The following is a 23,768-nucleotide window of genomic DNA, read 5'->3' as shown; positions in this document are numbered from 1 at the left end:
ATTTATCAAAGGCTTTTTAAAGCACCTTTGCCCCGTAGCAACCACTAGGCAATTCTTTTCTGGTTGGCTTTCTACCTTTCTGGTTTTATCGCTCAGACCACACCAGAGTGAAATGTTGGTGTTCTTTAGGATTAGGGTCGGCTCACTTTTTTAAGGGTTACCTCACCTACTCTTGTACCTTCAACTACCATCTGTGTGCTACTAACTTTCACATCTACCTCATTGTCCCAGCTCACTGTGAGAGCCGGATTCCTAGTTCCACCAGAAAGGTGGACACCAGAATCTGGAGACCATGTTTTCTAAACCTACCTATCTAAGAGAACCTAAAGGTCATCTGACCTCTTCCATCTCCCTTACCCGACACATCCTTAAGGGCCAATGAGTCCTGGGGGTTCTATCTCAAAGCGTCCCTGCACCGTGCCCCTACTGCTTGTTGCCTGAGCTAGTGTAAGAGCTTTTTAATGGGTATCCCTATCTATGTGTTTGTCTGTCTTTTAAAACACCTGATATATCTGGCGATAGAATTCTTCTTCTTTTCTTTTTCTTTTTTTTTTTTTTGGTGAGGAAGATTTGCCCTTAGCTAACATCCGCTGCCAATTCTCCTCTTTTTTGCTTGAGGAAGATTAGCCCTGAGATAACATCTGCGGCAATCTGCCTCTACTTTGTATATGGGATGCTTCCACAGCATGGCTGACAAGCAGTGTAGGTCCACCTCCAGGATCCAAACCCATGAACCCGGGCTGCCAAAGTGGAGCATGCAGAACCTTAACCACTCAGCGCAGGCCAGCATCTAGAGTTATTTTTCTAATACACTTTCTTAACAATGTATGATTCCTCAATTGTTAAAACTATAAACCAGAAAGTTCTCACATAACAGAGTATCACATTTGAGCCTCACAATAGTTTTCCAGATTTATCTAAAATTTTTCTGTACTATACACAACTTGACAGATGAATATCTATATATTATTTCTGTGCCTCTGCTTCCGCAGTTCCCTTTGCCTAGAAAATCCTTTCCTACTCTTCTCTAACCAGAAAATCCATACTGATCTTACTACAGCAGAGGCTGCAAATACAAAAGCCTGCAGGGCCACGCAGGGAACACGGATGAGGAAAACGAACTGAAAGTGACAATGCGACATGAATGCCTAAGGAAAGAGCTATTTCGCTCTAGCCTGTTTTCACCGTGGTGGAATGCACACCCAGTGTTGACAGAACCTACCATTTCAAGAGAGAGTAGAAATCTGGATTTGTATGCACTCTCTCAATACTTCATGTTTTAAATAGAGACACACACACACACACACACACACACGGTCCAAAGATAAATCTGGCCTGCAGACTGCCTGTTTGTGACTTTTATGGTAAACAGAATTTCAATGTAACGTCTCTGGGAGTGGTCATGGCTTCCCCTAGTCAGACTTATGGCTTCATATTATACACACTTCTACCACAGCTCATGACATCATATTGCAGTTATTTGTTTACCTGAGTTTTCAGCAGGTCAGTGAGCTTCCTACAGGTAGAACCCTCATCTTTGCATCACCAATGCTTAGTACAATGCCTTTCGGTCATTTAACAAATAAGTGCCTGGCCTATAACTGGAGATTAGTGTTTGCTGAACTACTGAATGTATCTATCTGTTTTAAGATTTACATTGTAGAAGTACTTCCTTTCACCTTGTCAACTCTTAGTCGTTCAAATCACTGAAGGGGAACATCATATGCCTTCCCTCAAATGAACACGTACTGAATGCCAGGCACTATGCTAGGTGCTAGGGACACAGAGGCGAGCGCAAGGACAGAACCTGCTCAGATTATTACTTAACAACAAAAATCAGTATTTGATTTTGAAAACACTAGTTGGCTATATAAATGTAATATACATTCTGGTATCTCATTTGAGATAAAATGTACCCCAAATTTGCCTATCTAAGCACTCAATGATTGGGTGGTATCTCGAGATCATCTGGAATAGGAGAACGGAAAAGAGGGAGAAACTGGTCTCAGGTGAAAATTATATAACAAATAAAAGAAAGCCAAACTAACATTTATTAATTGCCTACTAACCACCAAATACTCCCACTTGAAATTCACAAACTACCTCTACTTTTACAGATAAGAAACTGGAGAGAAGCCAAATATCTTGTTAAAGCACCTATGCATATGCAACAAGCTGGACTTACTCCAGCTAGTTAATCAAGGTTTTATACACCAGAACTACACAGTTCAGAACACCCGCTCAGAGAAAGCTGTTTCATATCACACTGTCTCACTTTAGTATAAAAGTACCCATCTCACTTTGTGACACTGAAAAAATAAAGTGCCGCTTACATGTTTAAAAAAAGATAAAACTCCCCGTCAACCTCAATGCCAAGAGCACAACCATAGCAATACTTTTTCCAAAGGACAAAAGTGGCAGACATGCTGATTTAATATTATATTTAGAAAAGATTTAAGCCATAAGTCAATGTATAAAACTTTGAATGGTTTCCTTTGACCAAAGCTTGGCAAATATTATCCACCTGGATGTTTTACAGGCATTCGAAATGCCACAATCCAACAGTGAATTTATCTTGATCTCTAAATAGGCTGCTTCTCCTGATTCTCTTATTACATTGGTAATACCATCTACTACCCACCCAGTTAGGCAAGGTAGAGACTGACTCCCCCTCCTCTATAAGACGTCTAATTGTGGAAATGTTTCCATCCTAAGCCCTCTTCTCTATATGCTTTCCTGGGGAGATCTCCTTTAGCCTCGTAGGTGAATTCTCCAGCCTACACCACTCTCAGGCTCCCAGGTCCAAACGCCTACTTGAATATACCTGGATGTTTCAGACACCTCAACAATGTCAAAAACAATGTATTAAAACCCAGCGTACTCATTCTTATCGGTATCTTCATTTATTTTGAAATCATCCCCTTCTTTCCATCCTCCCTGCCACAGCTGGAGTTCCAGCCCATGATCATCTCTTGCCTGGGGATCACACTGCCATCATCTTACTGGCTTCTCTGCTTTTACTCTTCTTTCTCTCTGATTTCTTATACCCTACCCCCAATACTAGTATTGTAACAACATGAATCATGTCACTTCCTAGCCTGCATTTTTTTTATCACTTCCCACTGAATTTCAGAACAAAATTCAGAGCCCTTATTGCTAGCAAGGCCAAAGATAATCTCATCTGTCCCTTCTTGCCCACACTTATGAGCACAGCGGCCTCCTTTCCATCTTTGAAATAGCTAAATACTTTCTCAAGTTCAGGCTCTGCATTTTTTGTTTCATTTGCCTGGAACACTCTTCTTGCAGCTATGGCTCACTTTCAGCCATCAGACCTCGGCTCAAATGTCATATCCTCAGAGATTCTTAATGTGGTCTCTCTCAGTTACCTTATTTCATCACCCTGTGCATATCCTTATAGCTCTTATCACAGCCGTACTTGTCTTACCTGATGTTACATCCCCCACATGCCATCCGGAGCATAAGGCCCATCAGGGCAGGGACCAAGTCTCAGTCCTCACAGAACGTGTTCTCACTTGGCATACCGCCTGTGTACCTATCATTTTTTTCTGTTTGGGTATCTTACTTCTCTAGAATATAAATTCCTCGACATTTTGTTCTGTAGTATTTGCAGTCCCTAGAAGAGTGCCTGGTACCACACATTGGGTGTTGAATCAATTAGTCAATAGTCACCAAACAGAAGCTGTTTTTCTCTTTGTCCTTTTGTTTATGTCGCGTCTTTGCTCAGAATGTGCTTACCGCTCTCTCTCTTGCTCTAGCTAATTCCTCCTCAGCCTTTAAGACTCCATCAGGTAATTAACCTTTAGGAAGTCTTACTTACCCCTCCAGTGGTTAATGTAGCATAGTGGGCTTTTAAGCACATGTGTTTTAGACAGAGCCAGGATTTGAACACACGTGCTCTACGGTCTAGAGCTAACCTCCATACAACTCAATTTTTTTTTCGTCTGTCAAATGAGAGTATTAATACTCATCACTCATAGAGATGAATGCTAAATGAATAATACACGTAAAGCACTTGGCATAGAATCTGGCACACAGTAAGTATTCAATAAAAAGATTCTGTACTTTACACTAGGTTGGGGGCTCATGTTCTGTGCACATAAAACATGCTCTGTATGTATCTGACAATGTACTAACATCCTGGGTTATAACTACCACGTGTTTGTCCATCCCCACCCAGGACAGTGAATTCTTTCAGGCCAGGAACCAGATCTCAAAAACCTTTATGTCTCTAGTACCCTAGTATGGTGCCTGGCACACAGGAGCTGCTCAACTAAACTAGAAAACAACCAAAAACCTCTACAACTATAGGCTGTCTAACATAGTAGCAAGATATTTAAATTTAAGTTAAATTAAATTAAAAATTCAGTTTTTCTGTTGCACTAGCCACCCGTCAAGAACTCAGTAGTCATATGTAGCTACTGGCTACTGTACTGAACATAAAGAACATTTCTGTCATCACAGAAAGTTCTATTGGACAGTGCTGGTCCTGAGACCATGAAAACAAATAACTTCATGGCATTTATTATTTAATGTAATATAAATACCAACTGAAAAACCTACCCAGCTCACGGCACTGTGCTAGGTTATGGTACTATAAACACATGGGATCCCAAAGAGAAGCTGTCTAATCAAAAACCATAGAGAAAAGTGAAATAACAGCCCTTGTAATACTTATCTTGGGTTCACACAGAAAATAATAAAATTAGAAACACTGAGAATTTTACTAGAAAACTGGTTACAGCTAGTGCCTAGACCCTCTATAGTTAAGAGATTCTGCACATGCAGAACACAGAACGTTTCACCACCTCAGGTCTCACAGGATCTTCAATCCCCACAACAGCAATGCATGTAAGGCCGGTGACAATATCATTTTCATTATCCCACTCTGGTTCTGGTTCTCCTGCTGGGAAATCTCTGAATGCAAGACATATGGTTCTCAAGCCTTCTGATGCCATCGGTTCAATCACAGTTTTTACAATATCATCACGGTCCCTTGGTCTGAATACTTTTGCCTCACCATTAGCACTCAAGATTTTGAAACACCTAAAAGGAAATGTTGAATCCAAATATCAATAATTAACAAAAATAATGGTTAATGCCATTTAAGTGAACTGGAAGGGCTAGAAATCATGGGATCTGATATCTGGAATTTAGAGAATTAAATATACTGCATTTTTATACACTCAAATCATATTCACTTTTCACTCATTTAAAAACAGATAGTTCTCAGTTCATAATTCTCCACTTTAGCAGTTACTCTAGACATTCTCTAAACCTAATCTTCTGGAAATGCAGAGTAATTTACATTTTCACAAAGAACCCCTAGTGGCAGAGGAGTGTAAACTATACACCTGTCCATTTTGGTAAAGAATGAGACATTAATTTTAATTAACACAAAATTCACACATATTTTCTTCTTTCAAATTAAAAAGACAAATCCAATCAACTCCTTACCTGAGATGCTGTTTCATCACCTATATTGTTTTAACTATGAAAGAAAAAAAGTAACTTATTGTTAAAATAAGTATTCTATTAGAATGAGAGAGATAATGCCAAAATAGTTTTATTTTCAGTGAAACTAACTACAACCTTTTCACTATGTAGTGAATCAAATTACACTGTGTACTTCCCTATTTAAAGTTTATTTTCTCCACACTTGTCTCTCTGCTCTTCTCCCTTGGTGATGCCGCCTCCTCCTGCTTCTAGGCAGGTGATTCTCAAATCCACGTCTTCTCTGTTCTGACAGTTTTCAGCAGCTTTCCATCACTGCTGAAGAGTTCCACTCGGATGTTGCACCAGGACCTTAAACTCACTGCATGTAAGACGAAAAACTGCCTCCTCAATGCCAATCTAACGGACATCCATATCGCTCCCAACAATGTCAACGTACGTCTAAAATCTCACTTGAATGACTTACTTTTTCCTCATCGTCTAGCTAGTAGTAGCTCCTAAGTTCCATAGATCTGTGCTCTCAACAGTCTTCTAAATGTTTCCTCTCCTTTCCAGTCCCCTGACACTGCCTTCTTCTGGCTCTGACTTCGAGCTAGACCTATTGTAATAGCCTTTTAATTGATAACTGTTTCCAGTCCATCCTTTTTTCCTCCCAATCCACCTTATTCCTTGATGCAAGACTTATGTTCAATTGCAACTCTGATCATTCCTCTACCTGATGAAAAAAAATGCTTCAGTTGCATTATCTGGCTTACTTCACTGTTTTAACTGCTCAGCCTAACATTTAAAAAGAGCCTCCACAACAAAAAGTAAATATCACTGTGGAGATAGTTACTGTACACTATCTATCAGATTCCACACTAGATGCTTTACATGCATTATTTTCTTTCACTGCCACAGAGTTGGTGGTCATCACCCCCTTTTTCAGTGGAGGAAAATGGAAGCTAAAGGAAGAATTTGCCTAACATCCCAAAGCTAGTTAGTCGCAAAAGAAGAGTCGAAGCCTGACTAGTTTTGATTAAAAAATCCCCCATGTACCATCTATCTGCTACCCAACAAGCCACGGATGCAAGATTTCTAACCTTTCACACTAAAATCAGATAATCAAGTATCCTGAGACAGGAAGAAGGCTCTATATGGCCTACACGTCACAAAAGCCATCACTACTCAGCTGAAGTCTACGACTAGCCGTTCTCCCCAGCTGGCCTGCATATCCCCACCTCGTTTCCTCTGACAGAGCTTCCTTCACACCTTGATGTTCTTACTTCATAACAAAACCTACCTTAAACGCCAAATCCTTCACAGTACAATCTCTCACTCTAAACCTTTGTACACGTCTGTCATATGCTACATTTTCATTTATTTATATACTTATCTCTTAAACCTGTTAGACAATCTGTCAAGTGTTCATTAAGATAACACTGGATCATAATCCACATACAAGCAAATTAAAAGTAGAAATATTTTAAATGTCACAATTTCAAATGAGTTCTAATTTTCTAAAATTGCTCTTAAATGTGTTTTAAGGTTCTCTACTTCTCTACTGAAATTAAAGAAACCAAAATAATTTCAACACCTGTAACAACACATAAGCATTAGGGAAATTATACATAAACATGTAATGTCAAAATTGAAGTTACTGGTCTGTATAAGGACAGTACAAAAGAAAGATTATCATTCAAAATGACAGGAGATATTTAAATTTGACAGTGCAGCAGCATAAATATCATAAAACCTCACTCTGACATAAAAGGAGAACTCTCAAGATCTAATTTTAGTGCTTTGCTATTCTAAAAACTAATCTATAATTCATTCATCACATTTTCGAGTCCACTAACTACAATGCAGCACTGAAGATATAAACTTGCGTTTTTCTTCCTGGGATGCTTGTATTTTTCATAATCCTACATAATAACGGAATCAACATGTCTAAGAACAAATTTTATTAAATCTACCAGACTGAATGTAATGAACTTATTTTCCCTACAGTAAAATACTAAGAAACAAAAAGCAGCTGGAGTATGAAAATGGTAGAACATCGCGGGCAGATATCTGGACACCATTAAAATACACCAAAAAAACTGAGGTCCTATCAAATGCCTGAGGTTCACAAAGAAGAACACAGCAACAATAACAGCATAGTAGGCATTCCAGAAAGCAACTACAGTTAGCAATTTATTCATCTAAGCATTTTACTCTTACTTTTTCAGAATTATCTCAGATGCACCCTTGCTGAATATTCGAAAACTTCCATCTGAATTTTTCAGGACAGTACTCATGGACTTCCTAACAGAATTGAAGGTGTAGACTTTGTACAGTGCTTCTTCTGGTATTTCATTTCTAACATCCTGATAATCCCGTTTTAAATCCAAAAGAAGTCCCAACAAGGCACATTCAGTTTTATTACCAACATGACGAGGTAATCCACCCTCTTTCTCTGGTGGCTATAAGAGAAAAAGGTTTAGAAGCTAGTATCATCTTGTTTCTTCATGACAATTTAATTTATAATGTAAAACAGAACGCAACATTCTAAAACAAAATTATATAGGAAACTTCTACTAATATTGGCATTTCAAAGAGGGACACAGAAAGGTAAGGTAGAAAGGAGTTCTGGGGTAACACAGACATGGATTCCAATCTCAGCCCTGCCAGTTACTAGCTATGTGAACTTTTGGCAAGTTACCCAACTGCTGTGGTCCTTGGCTTCAGCATCTGGAAAACAGGAGCACTTATGACCCAAGAATTAAAGGGGATAAGACATGTAATGTTTAAAGTTGGTTCCTGACATGTAGTGGGATGTAATAAACTTTAATTCCTTTCCTTGTCTCTTCCTGTTTTCTCTACGGGTTTACATTAAATAATTCAAAATTAACTCTACTTTACAAATTTTTATGTCTTAAAATAAAAGTATATACATTAAAATAAAGCACTGTTCCCTTAAAAATATATAAAAACTTTATTTCTCTCACAGTGTCTTCACAAATACCACCTTATACAGTCATTATAACAGTATCAAGGGCAGATGTGATCATCTTTACCTAAGAACTAAAGAAGGCAAAGCTCAGACTTTCAGCTAGTAAAAGGCAAAGCTAGATCTAGAACCAAGATCTCATAACTTCCACTCCAATCATCCAATTCATGCATATTTTCACTAAACAACTTGCAATATTAACTTTGTTCACGGTCTTCATCCATAAATCACTAGAACACATATCAAGTCAAATAATTTCATGCTTTATGCTATAAATGAGACTTGTAAAACTTGCAAAGTTCAAAATACTTTATTCTAAGGTAGCATAAGTCTAGAATTCCTTTACAGAGTTAGTTCCAAAAGGTCTAAACATCACCTTATAGGTAGGATCTACTGAGAAACCAAACAGAGTATATAGCAAGCATACATAAAACATATTAAGTTGAAATCTGGCTTCAAAATTTTCTGCAGAAAATTGAGAGTTGACTTTCTACAGTAAGATAGCCTGGTCTTTCACAAAATGAGCTTAGTAAGAATTTAAAGTTATGAACTTGTACTGGTTATAAAGCTTGAGTTTCTAAACAAAGAAAATTCAAAATATAGGAGAAGAAAAATAAAAGTAAACAGAATGCATATGTTGATCAACAGACCTTACTCATAATGCAAACTGCAGCAAAAAAAACTTATATACATTATATGGATATATGCCTTTCAAAAACTTAACACAATCCAGTGCCTTCAATTTATATATAGTAACGGTAGGTCTCAAGAGCTACCTACAGTCTAATCATTACAAACTGAAAACCTAATTTTCACATATAAATTATTAAAGAAACCTTACCAATATTTTTGATGTATAAGCACAATTCACAGAAATTCCTGTTACAAGATAGGACAAAATATTTGGTGGAATAGCTTCTGGTTCAGGAACCTTTTTATAATGTTTTTCATTTATGTAAGCTTGAACAACTGTCATTCTGTTCATTGTCAATGTTCCTGTTTTATCTGAACAAATAGCTGTAGCATTTCCCATGGTTTCACAAGCATCCAGATGCCGTACTAAGTTATTATCCTTCATCATTTTCTACAGTGACAAAAAAAGAATCTAGTTAAGTTACATATAAAACCAGTCATCTCATTATATTAAAATGAGTATAAACTGCTTTAAAATCAGAATTAAAACTTATAGTTTAAGCACCATTTTAATACTGGAAGAATTTTAGTGTATTTGACCTATTCAAATAAGCTAAAGAGAGTACTAGCTTTCTGTGGTTTCAATCACTTTACTGCTGCATAACATAATCTAGTAAATGAATATAGACACTCGCAACCACAAGCAAATCATGTTGACAATATGCCTCCAACAGCTTCTGCGAAGTGTCCTTGCATTACAGGAACAATGGCGATCTATACTCTAAGTACAGAGGTACTTATAGCAATGCAAGAGTACGTCACATTTAAGGATTAAGTCTCCTTACTAAGTGGAAAACAAAAGATTCTTGTATCAATCACCAAAGAAAAAGAAGCTTTCATCAGTTAAAATATAGAGCTTGTGGGCAGGTATGTAGTTGCCTGATTTTTTTTTTTTTTTTTGACTCTGATAGATTAACACATCAAACCTAGAATGGGTCATTTTATCTTTTCCATATGCTGGTATGCTTGGTATTCTGTTCCTTATGATCATCTCTTCCTCTGATTTACAAAAACAAAAAAGATAGTTTCTAAAAAACCAAGAGTTTTCACTAAAACTAAAAGGCATTTAATTTCACTAAAATCAAAAGGCATTTAAGTTAAAATGCTTGATAATTCTCAAAACATATGTGGAATGGGTTAAAAATTACATAGAGTTATTTTACAAAGTGTGTTCTCTGACTACTGATACACAAAACACCAGTTCCTTGAAGAAATACATATGGTGAAGAAAGATGTATACCTTCCAAATTACTTGTGACTTGCATCAATATTAAAGATTAAAAGAATGAAGTTCTGCAGTAAAGAAAATGTGTTCAATTTTGCAAAACACTAACAGAGGATCCATTAAGACTAATTTGGGTTAGATAAACATTTAATAAAAGCTTAAAGAACAGTAGTTAAAATGCTCTTATTCATTGGCAAAAATATCCAAAACCAAGAGTGACAAATGTTGGAGAGGCTGTGGAGAAAAAGGAACCCTCATACACTGTTGGTGGGAATGCAAACTGGTGCAGCCACTATGGAAAACAGTATGGAGATTCCTCAAAAAGTTAAGAATAGAAATACCTTATGACCCAGCCATCCCACTACTGGGTATCTATCCTAAGAACCTGAAATCAGCAATTCCAAAAGTTCCATGCACCCCTATGTTCATCGCAGCACTATTTACAATAGCCAAGTCATGGATCCAACCTAAGTGCCCAGCAACTGATGATTGGATAAAGAAGATGTGGTATATATATACAATGGAATACTACTCAGCCATAAAAAAGGACAAAGTCGTCCCATTCACAACAACATGGATAGACCTTGAGGGTATTATGTTGAGTGAAATAAGCCAGACAGAGAAAGACGAACTCTGTATGACTCCACTCATAGGTGGTAGTTAACATATAGACAAGGAGAACTGATGGGTGGTTGCAAGGGGAAAGGGGGGTGGGGGGAGGGCACTAGGGGTGAAGTGGTGTACCTACAACATGACTAATAATGATGTACAACTGTAATTTCACAAGGATGCTAACTTTCATAACCTTAATAAAAAAAAATGCTCTTATTCATTTTCCATTAAAGGATGCAAATCAGTCCCGCCTATATCTTTTTGATCAACTGAAAAATTAGTATCATTAATGACTATTCAAAATGAACTAATGACAGTAGTGGTAAAATGACTGATCAATGCATCTAAAACTTATGTTGAACTCAATTATTTCTAAATATTTTAAAACATGAAAAAAAGGACAAATGGATGATTATACTGTATTTCATCATCACTTGGACACAATTAACATTTGATTTTTGAAACGGAAAATGTGAAATGCCTGAAAAGAAAATAAACTCAGAAAGCAAAAAATACTCTTATTGTGACAGGTCTATTGTAAAATACTTGGGAAAACTGGAGATAATAATAATGAAGTAGAAACTACGACTAATTGTATTGCTCACTGTCAGCAATGCTACTTTAGGAGAACTGCTAATTAATGTTAGACAATTGAGAAGAGCAGCATTCTTCCATTAAGTATAATTTTATTTGCAAAGCCATTTTGAAAGAAAGATCAAAATTGACCAAGCTAAACCTTTTTTAAAAAAATCCATACCTTTTCCATATAATAAAATTGATAAAAATAAATTAATAATCTTCAAACAGATTATTACTTTAGGTAAACAGCAGTTAGCAAAGCCACCGAAGCTTACTTTCAAGCATTTTACCTGGAAAACAACAAGCACTGAGCTACTGTAAATTGAGTGGTCAGAGGTGACATTTGAAGAGATGTGAATAAGATAGGTGAGCAAATGATTCAAAGGAAGGAACAAGTGGGCCCTGAGATGAGAAGATGGCTGGGATATTTGAGGAATAGCAGGAAGGCTGGTGAGGCCAGACGAGGGGAGAGGCAGGAGAGGAGCATCCAGAGATAAGTAAGAGCCAGCCTGGGCAGGGCCCTGCGGGCTATGGTAATGAGCTTGGATTTTCTTCTCAGTGCACTAAGAAGCCACTGGAGGGTTTTACACAAGGAAGTAATATGATGTGAATTATTTCTTAGAAACATGAGTCTGCCTACCGTGTGAAGGCTCAACTGTGGAGTGATGGGAGCAGAAGGGTGGAAACAAGGAGGCACAGAAGCTCAAACTCCGGTGAACTCTCTTTGCTCTCGTACCACAGGTAAATGACACACGTCCTTACTTTAATTTGACAGATGGGAAAGAGCAGGGGACATGACTTGACAACATTAACTATCATAAAATGAAAAATTAAGCCAGAACTCTGCCTAGCAGAGTCGTGCTCAGTTTTGTGTCAAGGCTGCTCTCCCAGGAACGTGTGGGTCTCGATGTACAGAGATCTTTAACTGGGGGGGAAGAGGAGGAAATTGATGACAGCATTTCTAAAGGAAACAGTGTAAGTTTATGGAAATCTCCTATTTTCAGGACCAGAAAGAAAAGAGCAACCAGATGTGCATTTTCTACACCAGCTGAGCCTTTAAACTTAGCATAACACCTTAACTATTTTCTACTTACCTTGACTGAATAAGCCAGGGAGATAGTGACTGCAAGCGGAAGCCCTTCTGGTACAGCTACCACTAAAACCGTAACTCCAATGATGAAGAACTTCACAAAATATTGGATGTAAATTGGTGTACACTCAGCGAGCCACTGCCTCTTCTGAACCCAGAATGTATCAATTACAAAATATAATACTAGAATGATAACTGTGATGGCAGACATCAACAAACCTTTCAGTATATAAAAAAAAGAAAAATGCAATTATTTAAATATTCCAGACACTACCCATCGTTAGTTACATATTAGCCACTGGAAGAATGATAACTGGTTTGGTAACAGTTATTTTAATTTCTCTGAGAAACAGTTACCTCCTTTTTTGCACCTAACTCATCTTGTGACATTGTCAGATTTAATTTCTGCTCCAAGTATAGCCCTGTCCCCAGGAGAGCTGGGAGAAAAGCATTTACGATTCTTTCCTCGACTTAATTCTATCTTGGGTTTTTGACTGAAGCTGAGACAAAATAATGAGCAGTGCTAAGGAAACACCAAAAGCTTAGCATAAGCTGGTGCTTTACCTGTTGGCAACTTGCCTAATGCTGAAAGAGAAGTTGATGAGAATCTGATAAATGGAGAGCCTTGGAATTAAACATTCAATTCAAACCTACGTTTTTTAAGAAAAAAACAAATTATCTGAATAATTCTGTCTTAATTTCTTTTCATCTATCCTTACTGCTTTATTAACTTAGAAAACCAGAATTAATCACGTATCACAAATCTTTGACCTCTCTATTTTATAGGATATTCAGTCCCTTATCAATGAGTAACAAAAATAAGGCACGTCCACATATCTGGGTCTAATAACCCAACCCACTGTCTACTAAATGCCATCACCATCTGAAATCCACCCTTTTCCCCAACACTACATCAGCTGGTATTACCATCTGGCTACATATTACAGGAAGCAAATAGTTGCTATTAGATAATAAGCTTTCTGAGGACAGAAGCAAAAATTTGACTTTTCCCAACACATTCCCAAGAAGTAACAGAATGATGCAATTTAAGTGATTTTAATAATACACGCTGATTCAGCCACACATGTTCTTTTACAAAGATGACACTGCTGGAGGGCATGCACTGTTTTAAGCTAAGAGCTCTGCTTTTTTCTTTTCCCCCTAAAGAGTGGTTCCATTAACAGGCGTTTCCCAGGGACGGAGGCAATTTAGTAACTTCAGGCTCACCAGGAGGCTGAAATCCATTCAATTAGAGTAAATGGTAACTTTTAGAAAAACATACACCTAATTTTTTTCATAGATAGTGGGAAGACAGCAAGATGTGTACCGTAATTCCTTTTCATGAAAATATAGTTGGGTAATGTGCACTGAACAACCTCACTGCTGGCCCCCTCTCCAGAAATGCGGAGATGAGAGCATGGGCTTATGGACTGGGCAGACTTCGCGTGACTCCTAACCTGACCACTCATTAGCTAGTTGACAGAGGTCCTCCCTCTAGTAAAATGGAGATACAGCTCCCAAGCTGCAATCATGTTATGAGGATTTACAATAACTCCCAAGGCCTGGTTCACTGTGGATAAAATTGAAAATATTTTTAACTCCCTTTCCACTCACAAAGCAACAACTTTGAGCCTTAAGTGCGTCAAAAGATGATTTTTAGGTAGAAAGTTAGTGTATTTTAAAACAAAACCCCTTATTTTCTTTTACAGATCATACCTGCTTTGCCAATCTGAACAGCCAACTTTGTAAGTTTCCCTTGTAAAACAGACTTTTCCTTTTTTGGCAAATTTGCTTTCTTTTTGTCTTTTTCATCACCGTCTCCACCTTCTTCACTCTTCAAAGGCTGCATTTCCATGGCTGCACCATCCTGGGCTTTTGCTACATTTAAGAGCAAATATAACGTCAGTACATTTTAAGGGTACACATCCATTAACATGTGCAAACAATTTTTGAAAGAAACCAGTTTCTTACAGAAACTAGAAAAGATTTAAACATTCAGCTTTGTGTGTGTGCATGTCTATGTCCACCAAGAGAAAATAAGACAACAGTGACACCAGGCTGTGACATTTTGAACCAGATTTGAGAATGCTGTGCTAGGTAACAGAGATGGGGCATAAGAAGAAAAGGTCCTAAAACTAAGAGCTAAATACCCCATCACTTCTCTTCCCCTGTGTTGTGGTAGATAATGAGACTCATTCCAAACACCATAAATTCCTCCCATATACGTTATGACCATCATAGAACGTTATGTATAACCATACATATAGAGAAATGTACATAGGTTTATACTCTTAAATGCAAAAAACATGTTATACATTTTCTTATGCATTTTTTCTAGCAATTATATAGGAACCGATGTAAAAATATCCCAAACACTTAAGTTTAAAGTCAATTACATCTGGATTTTTCTAAGTTTACTACCCTAAGACGTAACTAAAATCTTATTATTTAACACTGTAAAGGCAGCTTGAGTAAGGCACTGGAAGAGAGGTTACCCAAGTTAACATACTGTTTTCTCTGCTACATGTGTCCTACTCTTGGATGAATATACTACACAGTAGATACATTTCTGGATATAACGAGAACAAGCTAACTGTACTTTTATCCTTCTGAATTTACCTTTGTTGCGATTCTCAATAGCTCCATCTTGTTTCTTATCTGTAGGAACAAAATGGGAATTAAAGCTTTCCAAGAGAAATGAATACAGCCCTGCTAAATTATGTAAACGTAGTTCACATTTCTATAACAGAACTGTTACACAATGATCTGTGTTTGTGTGTGTGTACAAATTAGAAAGCATTTGGCTTATCATGACCTGCTGGGGCAAACACTCCCTAGGTTTCAACCACAGGGGAATACCCCAAAATAATCTGGGGCATCTAAACTTGTTTGACTTCTCCATAAGACTTTACTCTTTTTTACACTGTAATAAACCCAAATATGGTCTAAGAGGTTTTCAAACTAAATACAGATATAATCCTAAGAAAGTAGAAAAGGGCAGGGGTAGAAAGAGAGGGAGGAATGTCATAGGAAGACAAGAGGCACACAGGAGAGCTTTGACAGAAGTGAGAACAAAAATGGTATGTGTAAAAGATGGGAGAGGCAAGCAAGTAAAACTAGAATATGAAGATACAAAATAAGCCAGTGAGACTACCACGTAAGGTAATTCCCAAGTTAGCTTAGATGTGGAGAAAACAGAAAGATGAGAACGTCTGAAGCAATAAAGTAATCCAGGAGGGTATGGGTCTATTGTTTGGAGAAGGCAGTATAATATTAAAAATGACAAAGAGGAAGTGGAAGTAGAACCATTCAGCCTATTTTTCTTCCAGCTTCTCTATCAAGGAGAGCTATCTTCAAACTTGAAAATGTGGACCAAACATGGTCAAGAAGAAAGAGACGCTCAAGATAGGAGGAGACAGTAAGAGAATACCTAGCTACATTTAATGAGCTCAAGTTTGGAGAGAGAGCCAGACCATGAAGGGAACTGAGACCGATCACCCTGGACCCTCTGGAGTGACCACCAAAGCAGTCAAGGGAACGGGAGGAGAGCTGGAAACCCACAGATGGAAAAATGGTGTTCTGTTCTAAAAAGGAAACCAAAATACCCCCAAGAATCAAAAATGGTAGATAATCAGTTATGTGTTAATTCCTGGGAATACTCTTGACTGGATTAATAAAAAACAGGGGTATAAAATCTTAGAAAGAAGGGTGCTTATTGGAAAAGACACTGTGGGGTCAATAAGAATAAAGTCATGATCCAAACTTCCCTTTCTGTTTTAATAGGGTCTGCTGACTTCAGTCTCCTATGAATCAGGACCTACACAGTGTTACAGTTAAAAGAGCACAGACTCTTGAGCCAGATAAGAGGGTCTGACTGCCACCTAGTAGATCTTTGATCTGAGCAAGTTATACAACCTCCATAAGCCTCAGTTTACACATCAGGAGAAAGAATAACAGTCTCTACGTCATATGGCCGTGAGGATTCATGAGATTATGCACACGAAGCACTCAATAAATGGTATCATTACTCCGGGTTTTCAAATTGCCTTCCACTCCATGTTAAGAAAGCCAAGGTGACACATGGAGGGCTATTATGAGGAGTGGGATAGGCGAAACCTAGAATGTGGGGCTTGTTACCCTCGCTTGCAGCCAGAACTTTTCAAACACATTTCAGTTTGAAATACAGATTGCATAGCTAAAGCCAAAACTCAAAGAATAAAACACCTAAATATTCAAAACACTTCTGTAGTGCAAACCAAGACTTTAGCGAGGCATTCATTTTAGATCTCAAAATACTTCTGAGTGAGAGAAACATGCACTTACTTTCCTAAGTAAAATTAAATAAATCTAAGTGGTTAAACCACAGTTAACTGCTTTCAGCCTAAAGGGAAAAAGCACCAGAGGAGTGATCCTGAATGGGAGAAAAGGGTGGTACAGCAGATACTGAGAAGCAGGGTGGGGAGGGCTTTTTAAAAAAAGGAACATGGCCCCCAGCTAAGTGATTCTGAGCTGTTTCCTTACATAGGACAGAGCTTCTTATAAGATCCTTGCAGATAAGCTGTGATTATAAAGTTTGTTGATGACAGATCACTTGGACGGACAGCAATCAAAACAAAAAAATGTTGGTAGTTAATGATGGGCTGAATATAACAAGACAAACCTAAGAAGTGTCAAAGTGAAGCCTTGGTCTTATGTTCAAAAACCAACTGCGTAAGTACAGACTGGGAAATGTGAATGCTAGCAGAAAATCTGAAAAAGATGAAAAGCTCAATGGGACCAAAGTGTGAGATGCTGACAAAGAAGGCTACTACTCAAGTAGCAGAAAAAATGAACAAATAGAAAGTGAGAGTTTAATTCATTTTGCTGGTCAGATGACAGGGAGATTCTAAAACTAGAGAATTAACAGAATAACAGAATTAACAGAAAAATTAATTAACAAAAAATTAAAATTAAAAGAGTTAACAGAAAAAAACAGAAAAAACAAAATAAAGCCAATGGAAGTGTCTGAGGAGATGCTGAATCTGTCTGGCTATGGTAAAGGCTTCAATGTATTCACTAAAGACGCTTCATAGACTGTTAGGTCTGAAAGGAAAACTCCCCATTCGTTAATTCTACCACTTCAAAGTACAATACTGGGTAATTAACTTTTCGTAGAACTTTTCATTTCAGAATCTCATGGAAGAAGCGTACTTTTTTGTACCAGTTCTTCTGATCTTAGTTGCTGTATTTCCACATACCAATTCTTATAGTAAACTGCGATTCTTACTTTTCTTTTCCTTTTTCTTCTCATCTTTCTTCTCTTCCTCTTCACCTCCAGCTCCAAGTAAGGTAAAGATAATTCCAGTTTGAGAATTTACACCTACAGCAGTAACTACCATTCTTCCAGAGCCTTCCATTACATGAGTACCTACAACAACAGAAAACTTGTTTGTCTTTTAAATTCAGTAAGACATTAAATAAAACCTAAGTTCTTGGGCTTAAGGTTTTAGCTCTGTAATAAGTCATATCTGAGTTCAAACCTCACTCTACCACTCATTTATCACGTAATAGCGGGTAAATTATAACATCTCAATTCCCCATCCACAAAACGAGGAAAACAGTACCTACACTTTATAAAAACGAGACTCAAATAAGCCTATAAATGTAAAGTGCTTAGCACACTGCCTGGAATTTGTAGCAGTTCAATGAATGCTCAATATTTTAAATTATTATTATTGTTATTATTAGGGACATTTCCCTAAGAAATAAGTTGCTTATAAAGAAATGTGCTTATAACCAAAAGGATTCCACAGCAACAAATGCCATATTTCCCACATTCAACCCCACAACCGCTACCTAACCCAGGCTTTCTACCACAGCCTGCCTAGATTACTGCAATAGCCTCCTAGCTTGGTCTGTCTTTCCAGTTCATCCTGAAATCAGTTTTAGTCTTCCTGAAATGTGATTTTTTTTGAAAGATATGCCCTGAGCTAACATCTGTTGCCAATCTTCCTCTTTCTTTTTCCCCCTCCCCAAAGCCCCAGGGCATAGTTGTATATCCTAGCTGTAAGTCATTCTAGTTCTTCTATGTAAGCGCCACCACTGAAAGGGAGTGGCTACTCAAAGACGGTGGTGTGGTTCCCAGACCAGGAAGCAAACTCAGCCTGTGGAAGCAGGGAGCGCCCACCTTTAACACTACACCATCAGGACTGGCTCACTAAAATGTAATTTTATCATAAGCCTCTCACTACTCAAAAACTGACTCTACGTCGCCTACTAGATTAAGTCCAAAGTCTTACCCTGAAGCCAACCAATCTTTCACACCTTCTCACCCACTACTCTGACATCTTCTTATAATAATATGCCGACAAACTTGTTTACAGTTCTCCAGCTTGTACATCCACATCTCTGCATCTTTCCTCACTCATTAAAAGGCTTCCCATCTCTCTATTCTAATATTTTTGTGAATTCTAAGTAGCTTTCGAAACTTAACGCTTTTTTTTTTTTAACACTCAATAAAGTCTTCTTTATAGTTATCGCTTACTTATTTGATCTCCTAGTTCACAACCATCTGGAGGGAAGGGCCTGTGGCACCTACCACCATCTTATGTACCAAATCAATGCTCAGGGATATTTGCAACATAAGATCATAAAGCATATGTACTTACTCCAATACCTAAGAATTTATATTTGGCTATTAATTACTGACTAATTTATCCAATATGAATTTTTTAGGCCTTTGATTTTGTTTTTAAAAATCTATATTTTGAATACTTCTCTAGTAGCTTCTTTGCCAGTGAACATGTAAAGGAAACAAGAAATGAAATTAAGGATAGTGAAACGATAGTTTTTGTGCGAGGACTATGTATAAAGACAGTTTGTTTCTTTTAACAATTTTGGCTTTCGGTGGATTTCAATTTTTTATGTTCTTACCACAGGTAATCAGAAGTTGGCAGTTAATGTGCTCAGGCAGAGTAAACAGTTTTTGTTCTGGTTATACCCCCACTGCTGAGTAACTGCTTTTAAAAATCTAAATTTAAGAAGCCAAGCACAGCAGCCAGAGATGGCATCATGAGAATAAATTTAAAAATAAACGCATTTCATGTTTTTTAGTACATTTTTGGAAAAGGGAAATAAATGCAGAAAACTTTCCCACCCGGCCTGTGATAAGGGACTCCACAAAGTTGCAGTCTTTTCTTAAACACGGAAAATTTATAGAGTTCTCTTGGTATACTTGGTGTGTTAGGAACCTGCGTCTAGCTACACATCTCTGTTAAAACAGAAAAGGACCAAAGTTCAGTTAAAGATGTCAACCTGAAGAGCTAAGCATTATGTAAATAAGATAGATGTACATGAAAGTTCATGAAGTATATACGGCAAAAAGGCAAGAGGCGACTATCTCAGTTTACCAAATACTGTGGCCCAGTTACTCTGTGATGATAAAGTATGATTAGCTAGCTTCCCTCTCCTTTGGAAAGATTATAGACTATTTGGTTAACAGTAACTACAATTTCTTAGTAGTATGGCAAGGAATGAGTATACATTACACTAAAATACATTATATATCCAAGATATTTGTCTGCTTTAATGAATTACAAGCACACCAATATAAAGAAATACCCAGAGTATGAATGTTCTTAGTGGTGTAGGATATTGAAGGTATACAAATCTCATGATTTTTTCAAAGAAACCTAAGTCTGTATTACAACTGAAACTTTCACCATTTATAATGGTGTTTATAATGCATATATAGTCATGCATCGCTTAATGACCGGGATATGCTCCGAGAAATGCATCGTTAGGCTATTCTGTCATTGTGCGAACATCACAGAGCGTACTTACACAAACCTAGATGGCAGAGCCTACTACACACCGAGGCTACATGGTACTAATCTTATGCGACCAGTGTTGTATATGTGGTTTGTCACTGACCGAAATGTCATTAAGTGGCACGTGACTGTACTTGTAATTACTCTGATTTTTAGTGGTGGGATGTTTTGCAGTAAGCTTTTTGGCACATATGTGCAAATCTTAAAAAGGTAACAGTTAAACAAAGCACACGCCTTAAATTGTAATTCTAACTTAAGTGACCCTTCTCACAGGTTTGACTTTGGTTTCAGCAAAACCACGTTCAACGAATTAAAACAAAAAGTTCACAAAGAAGAACTGAAAACCTGTAGCTGCCGAGTTACTAAATAATTAAATCAGCAGGAATTTCCCTACAATATATAAAATGTTAGCATTCCATTAACATCTGAAAATAATAGAAGACAAATAGGCACCATTTTGCTTCCTCCAAACTCTAGTATAATTCAATCTAAAAAATATATTTAAAATAACTGTTGTACAATTTTATAAATTCTATAAAGAATACTAGAAAATTAAGAGTAGGAACCTGGAAATCCAAAGTTAAAGAACTGGCATGTTTGGGAGTCAAGGTGTGGTACTACGGCTTCCTCTCATTCATCATTTTAGAAGGCAGCTTGTAATTTTTCCCATCAGCCCATTCACTTCATTTCCAATTAACCTGAGGTCAAGCTATCACAGTCAGGGTAGCACAAGAGCCTCCCACGTAGCAGCCACCTCCCCTTTTCCAACAAATCCTTCCCTTCTCCACGCTCAGAACATGTCTTAACCACGTGCAAACTCCACCCTGCCCAGTAGATGTGGTGCTACCCCTGGACCTTCTGTTTATGAGTCATATCGTCTTAGATAAGACAGTTTATGTCTCACTCATTCCTCAGCAGTTAAGTGAGGGAGTTGGATTAGGTAAACTTAAAGGATTTTGTTAGTTCTTTAAAAAAAAAAAAAAAACCCTGTCCTTTGCAGACTGTCATAGAGAATTCATAAATTTGCTGTAAACACAATCATTCTTTAATTTTATACTTCAATAGGCCTTAAGAACAAATGTGATACAGAAAAACTGAACAATTCAATAGAGATCATAGGCTTACATTCTACCTCTATCATTACACCAACATTAACTGAGTTTCAAATCTCTTCATTTTTTGGACACAGATTCCACATTTGGACAATATAGCTCTGGATTCAAAGATTTCTAATGTCTCTGCTAGCTTACAAAAAAAGGTCCCTAAGGATTTTAAGGGTAGAAGCTAAGAAAAAACATAAAATCCTCTCCATATTATTGGCTTGTAGGGAAACTGTGTTTGCTGGCAATGGTATACAGTTGTGGAGGAGGAAAAGTTCAAAGTTGTAAAAGAAATTCATACCTGATAGAAGTAAGGGATCCTTATCTAAAGACTTCTTGACATGGTCAGATTCTCCAGTCAATGAGCTTTCATCAATTTTAAGATCATTGCCTTGAATAAGTATGCCATCAGCTGGAAGAAGATCACCTAAAACAAAAAGCAATGATGTGCTAAACTGTAAACAAGATTGCAATAATATTACACCTAGTGTGAGGCGTGCTGCTCTTCTTTTACTTACCATATTTCACTTGAGCAATATCTCCAACGGTAATGTCAGCTACAGGTATCTGAATGACCTGACCACCCCTGATGACTGTGAACTTCTGTTCTTGCTCAATTCGACTCTGCAAACCTCTAAACTGTTTTTCCTTACTCCAGTCATTGAAAGCGGTTACTAATACCACGCACACCACTGACAAGAGGATTGCAGCGCCTTCAATCCAACCGGTTTCACCTTCACCTTCTTCCTCTCCAACAGAAGGTTGTCCACAAACTATTTGGAAAGAAAGAAAATGCTTATCAAAAGAGATTGTGAATTGATGGCAAAAGATACGCAACAAGTTCATTATAGTGTTTACATACCCCATTTATTTTACTTATAGCTCTAAACATCTTACTGAACTCAAAGCATTCCATAACGACAAGAATGATTCCTAGGTCAATTTCAAGTTCCCTGCCTCTCAAGATTCTCACCCCCCGGATAGGGAGGCAGTCTAGGGTACTAGTTAAGAGTAAGGACACTGGGGAAGATTAATCTCAGCGCTAAGGCACGTTAATTATTTTTGAGACTTGGTTTCTTCATCTGTCAAATTAGGATACCACCAACTACCACAGAGTTGTTGTGAGGACTGAATCAGAGGATACCTGTAAAGTAGGCAGAGCAGTGGCTGAAACATCCTTTGCACTCAGTGATTACTGCTATTACCTACATTGCATATGGTCGGCAAGACAGACATGAAGTTAGGTATTATACGTTATTTATGAATCATACTTATTTACTGTATCACTTTTACTAGAGTATAACCAAAGCTTGGCTTTCAGAACATGAAAAGTTAAGCAAAGTGCTACTCAGGAATTCAACTATTTGGGCACCTACCCTAGGAGCCAGACACTATTTTGGGAGCTAGAGATACAGCAGTGAGTAAGACATACAAGCTCCCTCTCCTCAGGGAACTCACACTCAGATTGCCAGGTGTGGATGGTGCAGGAAAAATTCAGATGATAAAACACAAATAATTAATTTCAGATACTGTTATGTGCTATGAAGAAAATAAAACATGATGACATGCTATTAAATGAAGAAAGAGGGCTAATTGTGGTTGGGTGAACAGAGAAGGCCCCTCTGAGGAGTCCATGACGTTTGAACTTGGAGCCAATTGCTAAAAGGGAACCAGCCATACAGATCTGAGGGAAGAGCATTCTAGGGAGAGATTAGAGTTAGTACAAAGGTTCTACGGCAGAAGAGTTCGGAAAAAGATAAGGGAGTGGAAAAAAACAAAAACTCAAAACTGTAGGGTCGATAATGGTGAAAAAAGAATAATGGAACAGAGCTTTTTAGACTTCGGGCTATAATCTATCTGTGAGTTCAGAATCAATTAAGTGGCTCATGACCAGCATTTTGAAAAATAAAACAGAACAATACAGTAAGGATATACATATAGCAAAGGTAAGTGTTGTTTCTTGAAAGCTTACGTTGGTTATTTACAAATTCACATGAAGAAATACATTCTTCCGAGATCCTACGTAAAGTTATTTCTTATTGAGGGTTAAGCTGAAATCTCTGAAAGCCAATGGTTCTCTTAGGTCAGGCAAAGCAGGAAAAGGATTATTGAGAAGAAAAGAAGGAGTAAATGAATAACAGCAGAAATGGCTGAAGCATATTCCAGAATACTGAGCATGAACTGAAGAGAGGATGTGAGGTGTAAGGGTGCTGAATAA

The 23,768-nt window shown here is 37.6% G+C and overlaps 1 protein-coding gene across 3 annotated transcripts in view; it reads right to left on the bottom strand.

The window, feature by feature from the left end:
* Positions 1-23,768, bottom strand: part of ATP2B1 (ATPase plasma membrane Ca2+ transporting 1) — a 122,633-nt gene that overhangs the window by 26,893 nt on the left and 71,972 nt on the right. For all 3 annotated transcript variants that reach the window (XM_046646238.1, XM_046646237.1, XM_046646239.1), the window contains exons 4-12: positions 22,069-22,323; positions 21,852-21,977; positions 17,909-18,049; positions 15,262-15,300; positions 14,359-14,520; positions 12,647-12,861; positions 9,285-9,527; positions 7,675-7,916; positions 4,827-5,064 (exon numbers count right to left, since the gene is read on the bottom strand). In XM_046646238.1, coding sequence (XP_046502194.1) covers positions 4,827-5,064; positions 7,675-7,916; positions 9,285-9,527; positions 12,647-12,861; positions 14,359-14,520; positions 15,262-15,300; positions 17,909-18,049; positions 21,852-21,977; positions 22,069-22,323 — 1,661 coding nt within the window. The remainder of the gene's footprint in view (positions 1-4,826; positions 5,065-7,674; positions 7,917-9,284; positions 9,528-12,646; positions 12,862-14,358; positions 14,521-15,261; positions 15,301-17,908; positions 18,050-21,851; positions 21,978-22,068; positions 22,324-23,768) is intronic.

This window comes from Equus quagga, chromosome 19 (genome assembly GCF_021613505.1).
Source record: "Equus quagga isolate Etosha38 chromosome 19, UCLA_HA_Equagga_1.0, whole genome shotgun sequence".
Classification (NCBI taxonomy): domain Eukaryota; kingdom Metazoa; phylum Chordata; class Mammalia; order Perissodactyla; family Equidae; genus Equus; species Equus quagga.
This window is presented reverse-complemented; position numbering and strand designations above follow the sequence as displayed.